This window comes from Bos taurus, chromosome 9 (assembly GCF_002263795.3).
Source record: "Bos taurus isolate L1 Dominette 01449 registration number 42190680 breed Hereford chromosome 9, ARS-UCD2.0, whole genome shotgun sequence".
In the NCBI taxonomy this organism is placed as follows: Eukaryota; Metazoa; Chordata; class Mammalia; order Artiodactyla; family Bovidae; genus Bos; species Bos taurus.
The window spans coordinates 94,691,698-94,703,716 of NC_037336.1; the positions used below are offsets into that span (position 1 = coordinate 94,691,698).

Consider the following 12,019-nt stretch of genomic DNA (forward strand, 5'->3'; position numbering starts at 1 on the left):
CTGGTGATGGAAGTGAAGTCCAATGCTGTAAAGAGCAATATTGCATAGGATCCTGGAATGTTAGGTCCACGAATCAAGGTAAATTAGAAGTGGTCAAACAGGAGATGGCAAGAGTGAACATCGACAATTTAGGAATTAGTGAACTAAAATGGACTGGAATGGGTGAATTTAATTCAGATGATCACTCAAATTAAGTAAGCTTATTTTTACATTATAAATTACTATAGTCACCAATTAGTCAAACTGACTGACTAATTCGTATGGAGACAGAGATCTTATTCTGAAACTAAACTTTTCTTTGAGAACATCATTTTTTTTACATGTTTGTGAAAGTGAAAGTGTTAGTCACTCAGTTGTATTAGACTCTTTGTGACCCCATGAACTGTAGTCTGCCAGGCTTCTCTGCCCACGTAATACTCCAGATAAGAATACTGGAGCCGGTTGCCATTTCCTCCTCCAAGGGATGTTCCCGCCTCAGGGATCAAACCCAGGTTTCCTGCATTGCAGGCAGATTCTATACTGTCTGAGCCACCAGGGAAAGTGAAAAAAGCAAAAGCAAAGTCGTTCAGTCATATCCGACTCTTTGTGACCCCGTGGACTGTAGCCCACCAGGCTCCTCAATCCACGGAGTTTTCTAGGCAAGAATATTGGAGTGGGTTGCCATTTCCTTCTCCAGGGATCTTCCCGACCCAGGGATCGAACCCGGGTCTCCCGCATTTCAGGCAGACGCTTTACCATCTGAGCCACCAGGGAAGCCCTCTACTAACAAAGTATATACTTTAGTCCCTGTACTATATTCAGAGCAGATCTGAGCTCTTGCTCATGTACTTTTACCGCAGAACCTGCAATTTTAAATACAATTAAATATTAAAAACCTTTCTTAAAAAACAAACATACACATGGCCAATTAGGTACATTTGACAAATTATTATATTAAAGCCAAGAGACTGTCAACTGAAAGCACATATCACTTTGGTGCAGCCAGCAATTAAAATATATCTCATTAAATAGGAATGAAAAAACATGCCAACACATTAAGCTATACCTATCAGAATCAAGAGTTTCTCCCATCAAGTATAAAAACTTCATTCTGGTAGAAAGTTTATACAAATATATCTACCTCCGTTTTCAGGGGGTTCTTACCAAACACCCCATGGCTACCAGGTCAGCAGGTTTCGTACTTTATCACTGGAGTTTCTTTTAAAGTTTTTGAAAATATTGTTTACACATGTTAATATTTCCTGAATTATTCTCCTTCTTTGATGTCTCTGGCCCTTCATTTCACATCAGAGATCATGAGCTTGCCGATGTGTGCGGCGTGCGCAGACGTCTCCTTACCGTGCCAGTGACGGGCCTCCGACATCTCCTGGACGGCCTGCAGTCGGGCTGCTCTGTCATCCGACCGGCTCTTCCTCAGCAGCAGCCACACAGCGCAGTCGTGATCTTCTATATCGACTGTACTAAAAGTGTCTTCACGGTAACAAAAAAAGACAATGTGAACTGCTAAAACGTTTTCATCCTCACGTGTAAGAGGGTAGTTTGTTAAGTATCTGAAATCTACAATAGGGAAGTTAAATCCATCGCCAGGTGTTGATAATGACTGAGGCTTGTTCTCAGTTCTGTCATATTATGCTGTTTCATTTGTTACATATAATATGTACGTGCTCTTGTTTTATATATTATGTTGGCTTTCACGATAAGGTCTTTGTTTCTTTTTGGCTCCTTTTCCCTAAAGAAACTTTTTATTATGAGAAATATCAAGTATATGAGATAGATTAAAATAATAATACATTAACAGCCAGATGTTTACCACAATTAGATTTAACAAATGTTCTTATTTTGCCATAGCTGTTTAATCTGCATGGTGTGTATAATTTATTTTACTTTTTTGCTGTGCTGAGCAGCTTGTGGGATCTTAGTTCCCTGACGAGGGATTAAACCCAGGCCCTTGACAGAGAAAGCGTGTAGTCCTAACCACTGGACTACCAGAGAATTCCCCTAGATGTGTATATACTTTTTTTCTAAACTGTGTAAAAGAAAGTTGCAGAAGTAATGATATTTTACCCTTTCATAATTCTAAATGCATCTCCTAAGAATAAGCCTACATTCTCCTATATAATCACAATGCCATTATAACACCTAAGAATACTAACAAAAATCTTCCAGATCGTCTAAAAATCAGTCTAACTCCATCTTCAAATTCCTCCAACTTTTCTCAAAATATCTTTAGAGCTGTTTAAAAAAAAAAAACAGGATGTGGTTAAGTCTCTTTAATAATTCTAGAAAGTTTTCCCACCTTTCCTTTTTCATCACACCAACTTTGTAAAGAGATCAGGTCAGCCCTTTTACAGGGAGCTCCACAATGTAGATTTGCCCAATTGTGAATCTATATTTTTGATGCAATATGAGAAAGCATGGAAATGATTTTCTAAAAAATAATTTTGAAATATTCATCAAGAGAGTCTCAATATTTATTTGGGCTTCCCTGGTGGCTCAGAGGGTAAAGTGTCTGCCTGCAATGCAGGAGACCCGGATTTGATCCCTTGGTCAGGAAGATCTGCTGGAGAAGGAAATGGCAACCCACTCCAGTACTCTTGCCTGGAAAATAAATCCCTTGGATGGAGAAGCCTGACAGGCTACAGTCCATGGTGTCACAAAGAGTCGGACAACTATCTAAAAATAATGCATCCATAAAGACAGAAGGAAAAATCTTTCCAAGGCATCAAGTCCATAAAATTAAGTATAGCCCAAGAGAACAAGGTTATTCAATTTTCCATAGCTACAATAAATCTTAGCACAAGAAATGGAAAAAAAAATCTCAGGTTGATCATTGAATGACTTTCAGATTACTGATAAGGATTCTCAATTAAGTATGTGATACTTACCAGCAAATGGACCCCGAAATATCCTGGCTGATGTTGCTAATACTTTTCTTACTGCTTTGTGAAGCTCTTTTCTTGCCTGGTAGGTGATTCCTAGAGTGATTACAGATGTAAATAAAATCAAATAGGTACTCTTAATGTTGTGCTCCAATACTTCAAAGAAAAATGTATAAATTAAGTTCTGATTTTTTAAAAAGAAAATGTAAAATAGCATCTTTCTTTTTTTACTGTCACTATTAAAGCAACTAAAACCATTATGGGAACACAGAGTCTCCGAATTCCTACCCCGCTTCCAAAATTACTTTCCTAGTCAGGGAAAAGGTGAAAACAAAACAAAAGCAAACACACTAACTCAAGCTAACAAAAATCCTCATATACAACACAGGATTAACTATATTTGAGAAAATGTCACTTAAAAATACCCCTCTCACTGTGATGGATTCATTTTGATATTTGGCAAAACTAATACAATTATGTAAAATTTAAAAATAAAATAAAATTAAAATTACACACACACACAAAAAATACCCCTCTCAAAGCGAAAATTAGAGATACGTGACTAGTGAGATTCAGCTTTACTATATAAGTAAATTATATGCTATAAAAACTAGCTGTGTAATTGATGTAACACACCATGAAAGCATGCTGAAATAAGTAGGGTACACTAACAATACATGCAGACTAGAGAGGGCGGTGATAGATACAGCTGCAGACAGGGGAGCAGCAGAACCTGCCCGACTCGGGGAACGTAAAGTGCTCACAGACATGGTTATTCTGGCTGACGATGTACAACAGGCAGCTGTAAATCTAGTGTGATGACTTGCCAGGCTACCCATATCCTGATGAAAAGATACTCTGTTCTAAAAGTTCATGTTCACCAAGCAACCATCTGATTACTAATTGGGTTTCTATCTGACCTAAATATGGAGGAGGGGAGGGTTTCGACTAGTAGAGCCAGGTTTTCCAACCTTAATGACACATTTTTTTTTTCCCTCTGTAAATAAGTTGGCATTCACATTTATGAATCCATCCCATGAGTTTAGGGTGCATAATAATAAATGCCTTAGACAAAAATACCTCTGAGCTAAGTGACAAAAATCATGTTTTCATGTTTGCTAAACTGAGGACCAGCGTCTGAACTGACAGTCCTCGTGAAGTAAAGAACTCCAAGTGAAAGTGAAACTCGCTCAGTCATGTCTGACTTTTTGTGACCCCACGGACTGTACAGTCCATGGAATTCTCCAGGCCAGAATACTGGAGTGGGTAGCCTTTCCCTTCTCCAGGGGAATCTTCCCAACCCAGGGATTGAATCCAGGTCTCCCGCATAGCAGGTGGATTCTTTACCAGCTGAGCCACCAAGGAACTCCAAGTTTAGACTAAAACAGTTGGCTAGTCTTCACCTGACTTAGTTATAGGAGAGCTGCAAATTTGGGTTAAATATGTGAAGTCCAAAATTTGATTTTCAATTAATTCCTTAGCAACTTGGTTCTTACAGGTCTGGTTATTCTTACAGTTAGCTGAACCTCTTTTATTAATGTTGTATTCATTTTTTAAAATTTTTATAGGTTTTTCTTCAAGTTTTATTGCACAACAATTGACATACAGGTCCGTATAAGTTTAAAGTAAACAGCATAATGATTTGACTCACATGAAACGAGTACCGTAACATTTAGTGAACATCTATCATCTCATGGATACAAAATTAAAGACATAGAAAAAAAATTTTTCCTTGTAAGGAAAACTCTGAGGATTCATTCTCATAATAACTTTCATATATAACATACAACAGTGTTAGTTACATTTATATTCATTAATGTACGTTATACCCTGAGTACTTATTTATCTTATAACTGGAAGTTTGTACATTTTGACCACCTTCATCCAATTCTCCCTGCCGCCACGTGCCCTGCCAATGGTAAGCACAAATCTGATCTCTTCTCTATGAGTCTGTTTGTTCTTGATGTATAATTGACTTACAACATTGTGTTAGTTACTGGTATTGTTGTTGTTGTTTAGTTGCTAAGTCCTGACTGACTCTGCAACTCCATGGACTGTAGCCTGCCAGGCTCCTCTGTCCATGGAGTTCTCTAGGCAAGAATACCAGAGTGGGCTGTCATTCCCTTCTCCAGGGGATCTTCCCAACCTAGGGATCAAACCTGTGTCTCCCACATTGACAGGCAGATTCTTGACCACTGAGCCACCAGGACTGTTGATATCACAATATAACAATCACTGGGGCAGGAACTATGGATTTTTTATATCCTTTATTTTTCTACTTTTCTCTGTTCTGTATCTAATCCTCCTGATCACTTTTAAAACTGGGTGGTTGGGGAGAAGCTTTTCCTTCACAAAGTTATTTCATTTTAGTTTGATACAGTTAGTATGGCTGGGAGACAACTAAGAAAATTTTCCTTTACTGTGAAACATTTTAGTTCTAATTTCTGCCAGTCACATGAAGTAATTTCATACTTCTATATATTTCAAAATGATCAGCACACTAAATCTAGTTATCATCTCTCACCATACAAGAGTACTGCATAATTACTGACCACATTCCCCACACTGAATACTTTATATCTGTAACTCATTTATTTATAACCAAAAGATTGTACCTCTCAATCTCCCTTGCCTATTTCTCTCCTTCCCCAAACCCCACTCCTCTGGCAACCACGTGTAGGTGTTCTGTATAAATGATTTGGTTTCTGTTTTGTTTACTCATGTTCGATTTTTAGATTCCACATATACATGAAATCACACAGTATTTTGTCTTTCTCTGTCTGACTTATTTCAATCAGCATTATACCCTCTGGGTCTATCGTGTTGTTACAAATGGCAAGGTTTCATTCCTTTTTATGGCTGAGCAATATTCCGTTGTGTATATACACACACATATCTTCTTTATCCATTCATCTATTGATGGGCACTTAGGCTGCTTTCATATCTTGGCTATCGTAAATAATGCTGCACTGAATAGAGGGATGAATAATCTTTTAGAATTTTCTTTGAATAAATACCCAGGGATGGAATTGCTGGTTCTAATATAGTTCTATTGTTAATTTTTTAAGGAATCTGAATACTGTTTTCCATAGTGTTTGTACCAATTTACATTCCTAAATACTCATTTTTTAAATTCAATAACTAACTTCCATTGTTCACAAAGATGGGATTACTTTACCATGACCATGAACTTACCATGATTTTCTGTTTTATCTAAAGAAACTGTGTGCACATATATATATGACTTCATTTTTTCTCTTTCTATCACTTGAGTATCTAATGTCAAAGACTTCTTCAAGGCCAGAACTTCATATGTAATAAATAAAGAGCCTCTTAAAAAGAAACAAAAAATTCATCATAAACATATAATCTAAATATAACACAGGAGCCACTCTTTTTTAATAAGCTTTCTGTAGAACTTTTTCTTTCTTTTTTATTGGGAAACATAGTATGAATACGGTAATGTGTATATAACATACATTATACATATATATATACAAATGTATATACACATTTCAGCTTAACAAATAATAAGAAATATCTGCATTACATTCCCAGGCAAAAAGCATTAACAGTACCCAGAAGCCCACAGTGCGTCCCTCCCTGATCCTGACCCTGTCTCTCATCTTTATAGCCAATTATTATTCTCTGATTATAATAATATCCTTGCTATTCTTTATAGTTCACCACCTAAACACGAACCTTTAAACAACAAGGCCTAATTTTGTCTGTGAATGTCAAAGGAATGGAATCTCACTGTATGTACACTTTAGTTCAGCTTTCTTCCTGTGAGATTCACCCATGTTGTTACATGTATCTCGAGCTCAAGCATTTGTATTTTCACGTGGCATGTGATTCATCCACTGTGTGGCTATATAATGACTTACTTATCCATTCTACCACAGACGGGCATTTAGGGAATTTCTGTTTTGAGTCAATTACAAACAGTGTGTTATATACACACCATATACTTCTGCACTGTAGGCATGTGTATATGTTCCTCTAAGATACATACTCGTGTTCTATAGATACATATGTTCCTCCAAGATACATACTTAGAAATAAAATTATAGACTTTCTGAAAGTATTTACATATTGTTCAACTTTACTAGATAATGCCAAAGTGTTTTTTAAAAAGATTAGTCAATCTGTACTCCTTAACACCAGCATATGAAAATTTCTTCTCTCCTAAGCGTTAAACCTAAAATCAAATATTTGAAGTGAAACACAAGGACTGCTCTGACGACCCAGTGGTTAGGACTCTGCCCTTTCACTGCCAAGGGCCCAGGTCCAGTCCTTGGCTGGGAAACTAAGATGCTGCAAGCTGCACGGTGGAGGTGGGGGGAAGCAAACTGGAATTTGTTTTTAAGTGAAATACAATGTTGTACATCCTAAAGTGCAGGATTTTTCCCCTAGTCAGACTGACCTACACACTCCTTATATCCAGACACAAAGGCTGCACTCTGTGAACTCAGAGCTTAGAAACAACAGTTATATGAAGCCTTTTCCCAAGCTTCCCACCCTACAGCAAAAGCAAGGAAGACAGAAAGGCCAGACACCGCCAGCACCAGAAGAATGGAGAGAAAGCTCTCGAGAGTCACCACCTCTCTGCGGGGATCAACCAGGGCAGCCAAAACAAACAAATCTATTCAGTATTTTTATCGCATGTTTCATGAAAGACAAAACTCTTTACTAGAAATTGTGATTTTTCACAATATTCCTGAATTTTACTATGATATAAACAAAGAAACTGCATCATAGAAAAGAATATAACATGTATCTTTTGCCTGGAATGAGTCCAAGGAAAAAAATCCTCTAAATATGTTCTGTCTTACCTTATAATGTCATGGAGAAATGTATGTATTTGGATAAAATGGCAAATATATCTACTTTATCATTTTAGTATCTAAGACTTGATTTCATATTTACACTAATGAAAAAGAATATTATTAACAGAAACACTAGAGCAGCATTGGACATACACTTAATATATATCCATCCCTCCTCTCCAAAAAGAAGAAAAGAGAATGAAAAATAACAACCTTTGGAAGAAAATCACTCCATTCATTAAACATGTGCCTCTGAAACAGCATGAAATGGGAGTGTCAATCTAGTGGTTTTCTCAGTCAACCTCAATTCCTTTCATAACAGCTTTATGGTGACTCAAAGGACTTTCAAAAATAATTTTGACTATAGTTGATTTCAGCTTTCTTGAACCTCTTCATAACCTAACACAAGATGTGATCTTAGGTATGTGAAAGCTAATCAGTGAGTGCCTGCTCTGTACTTGCCAAGTGCTTTCCTCAGAGCAACAGTGCCAGGGCAGAACTCCCAGATCTACACTTAGATCCAAGAGAAAACACTCCTCAGGGCTTAAAGTAACTGGATCAAGACAACACTGAAGTGACAGAACCAGTGATTAACCAGTGATGAATCCACATGTTCGCAGATTCCAAAATCTATACCCTTTCAGTACCCCTATGCTACCTGTAAATTCCTTCCACTGGGCTCTCAAACAGTAGTATAATGAAGTCAATTAACATTTCACAGTTGACACTTACCCTAAAATAAGTGATCCAGTAAACTTTATTATATTTCCTTCAAAAAGAAAGGGAAAAAAAGACAATGTCAATGTATAATTTGTTGGATGTATAGAAGCTTTGTTCCGGGTTTTGTTCAGAGCTTCAAATAATGCTGCCAAGAAAACATTTCTCCTCCCTACTGAGGGTTAAGGAACTCTCCACTGACTTCCCCACATATCAGCCCAAACATTCCTCCCAAGTTCTAGGAAACAGTTCCAGAACAGGAAAGAGGATAATTCCAGGAAGTCTTCTTTATTCCAAGATGGCTTCCTGGACTTCCTGAGGAGCAGCTGGTTTGTTTCCTCCTATACTGCTGGCCCTGTTCCTTCATACTAGGATGTTTCTTTTTCACTAAGCCCTGGAGACAGAGCGCAGACTCACAGACTTTTCTGCTGCCCTACAGTATATTCACCACTCTTGAGTTTGTTCCGCTAGAAATGATGAGAGAAGAAAAGCTCCCTTCTCTGTTCCACTCCTTTTTGTATTTTTAAAATACAAAATCACAGAATTTTCCAGATGAAAAGGATCTATCCTAAAAACTGATCTCTCTTAAAGACCAAAAGGAAGCTCCATGAGGACAGACTTTGTCTTATTCAATACTGTACCCTCAGGGCCTAGTAGTACCCAGCACACAGCAGAATGAATGAAAGATGGCCTAGGTAATATTCTCATTTTACAAATAAAGGTTAGTAATAAACATAAACATTTACAAATAAAGACAGGACATTGGTGCTAGACCTTAAGTTCTTAGAGGGCAAGCGAAACATCTTCCTGGCTCTCCACTGAATTCCCAGAACCTAATACATGGGCCTGGCGCCAGTGGTATAGGAGCTTAATAAACAGCTGCTGAAGAATGGAGTGAGACTTGAATTTACAAGGATGAGTACGAACCTGACAGGAGCAAAGGGAGGGGGAGATTCCCAAGAAAAAGGACTATGCCTGCCTCTGGGCCTACAAACTGGGGGTGAACCATCAGTCCAGAAAAGTTGTAAACAAATCTGAGATTTATCACGGATTAAATAAGTCTTTGCGGACCACCCTGGAAACTTAACCAGAATTCTATCACTGTTTCTACAAGAAAATACTGTCGTTTAAACTGTACTCACTGATATCTCTCCAGTATGTGCTGCTTTTTGGCGGAGGAGTAGAGGTTCCCATTCTTCTACAGCAGATGACACAATAAGCAGCCAGGGACATTCTGTGTATTTAGAACAATTGTAACAGATTTAGTTTAGCATGTAATTAAAATATGTCTTTTAATTATAAGAACACATCATTACAGAGTAGTTCCACTGCTCTAAAAATTGACTGTGCATTCTATATTCATCCCTTCCCTCTACCTGCCTCTAAACCCTGGCAAACACGGGCCTTTTTACTATCTCTATAGTTTTGTCACTTACAAAATGTTATTATAATTGGAATCATACAATGAAAAAAAAAAAGAACATGTCACAATCACAGTAGATTGACCACAGAGTTAGATGTTTCAAGACTTGGAAAAAAAACTTTTCTATTAAAACAAAATTTCTCCCTTAAAAATTTAAAGCAGACTTATTAGAATAGTATTTTGCTGGTACCTTGACGATTATTATTCAAACCGTATCCAATTGTGAACAATGATTAGTAGGAAATAGGAAAAGAGGTTATTGAGAATATCAATATGGGTGTCAAAAAACTTTAAATGCCTTTGATACATATGCATATAGATAGATACTTATATTTATCTTTGGTGACTGTGAAGTCCCTACAGAAGTGAAAAGCACTCTGAATGGAAGATATACTTAGGACCCATGGAAGCGTTTAGCCCTTCTTCAAATCCTTTAAGATGGTACCCAATATTGTTTAAAATCTTTGAAATTTAATTGTTACTTAGTGGCATCCTGACAAAGAAGATGCTGCTCAACTATCTAATCACTCACCTTTCATGCAACGATTTAACCAACTAAGTGAAGGTGATCTAAATATGATGCGATGGTTTTTAGAACACCTCAGTATTCTAGAATCAGGCTGTCTCCGGATGAAACATTTCTTCTTTTTTCTTTTGGAATAAGAGAAAAGAAAGAAGATGCCTTGAGGAACTCGTAAGAAATGGTCTTTGGTTTATTTTAATACAGTAAAAACATCTGGCAGCCTTACAGAGAGTAGAGGGAAAATAATCTAACTAATGCTTGGTGTAAGAAAATCTGTTAGGAATAACACAAAATAAAAAGCTTAAAAAATTTTCTTGTGGTTCTAGTACATCAACTGATTAAGCAAACTGTTTAAGCAACAGGTAAACTTGTAAAGATCACTGTTTTAAAGGTCACTGTTTCTTATTTTCTCACTTGTTTAAAGAGTTGCTGTCACTTCACAAAAATTTTCACAGTATTACCTTAAACACACACACACACCTGAGCAGGTTGCCCTCCACCACATCCTGAATATGTCTGAGTGCAGCAGAAATCTACTCCATCTTCCTTCCCTCTAGATTTCCTCAAATGCCAACACTGGCCCTTTCAGCTTTTTCTAGAATAAGCTGCTCCATATCTAATTCTCTAACGTTCAACTCTCTCAGCATCTAGACTACTTCCAGTTCACTGCTCTCCAGCCTCAACAAACCTTCCATCTTTGCCTTCCCGGGAGTGAGCAGCTATCTCATGGTTCTACTTTCTTCCAGACTCGCCTCAACTCCGGGGTACATCACTTCACCTTCTTTCTACCTGCTCCCTCAACACACCAGTTGAGTGAGTGAGTGAGTGAAAGTCACTCAGTTGTGTCCAACTCTTTGCAACCCCATGGACTATAGTCCATGGAATTCTTCAGGCCAGAATACTGGAGTGGGTAGCCTTTCCCTTCTCCAGGGGATCTTCCCAACCCAGGGATTGAACCCAGGTCTCCTGCATTGCAGGTGGATTCTTTACCAGTTCAGCCACAAGGGACGCTCAGCAGAGCCCTCCTCTTTCTAGTAATACTATCCTGCAGCCCCAACTTGAAACGTGTTTTCTCTGTTCCGACACTTGGGACAGCCAAGACGGGGGACAGGGGCCACAAGACAAACTGGGAGTGGGCTCCCAGAATGATCTCTGCTGTCCCTGATCGTTTCTCTCTTACCCTCACAGCAACTGCCCTAAATAGCCACGAACTCTGCGAAGCGGGCTATGCTCCCTTCATCCCTTTCAAATGATTTGTCTCTCACTTCGCTCAGAAAATGAAGCCTATGAACTCCTTCAACTTCTGCCCCCATACCTACAAGCAGGGATTGACTGAGGTATTGAGGGAAATAAATTGTATTCAAATAGTGGGGTAGGAGAAGGGTAGGAAGTTCCTTTTAAAAAAAAAAAAACACTACACACAAAACCACAAATATCAAATTAGGTACTAAAATGAAAGTAATTTAGAATGAGAAAAGATACCACAATAAATTCCTGGAGTCCTAGAAATGTTGATACCTTTCTTTTGGAGTTTCGTTAGGTAATCCTTCGGAAGTGCTTACAAAGAAATGCTTCGGGATTATACTCTGATCTTCCTCCCTCCCTAAGACATGACAGGTCCTACCAATTCTGAGTGCTCAAAGGTGCC

The 12,019-nt window shown here is 38.0% G+C and overlaps 1 protein-coding gene across 5 annotated transcripts in view; it reads right to left on the bottom strand.

Moving 5' to 3' along the window:
* The window catches only part of SERAC1 (serine active site containing 1), a 54,336-nt gene that overhangs the window by 31,354 nt on the left and 10,963 nt on the right, over positions 1-12,019 (bottom strand). The window contains exons 2-7 of one of the 5 annotated variants that reach the window (XM_005211072.5): positions 10,381-10,499; positions 9,568-9,659; positions 8,441-8,477; positions 6,075-6,211; positions 2,886-2,975; positions 1,339-1,470 (exon numbers count right to left, since the gene is read on the bottom strand). In XM_005211072.5, the coding sequence (XP_005211129.1) occupies positions 1,339-1,470; positions 2,886-2,975; positions 6,075-6,211; positions 8,441-8,477; positions 9,568-9,658 (487 nt within the window). In that variant the 5' untranslated portion in view covers position 9,659; positions 10,381-10,499. 5 annotated transcript variants of the gene reach the window in all.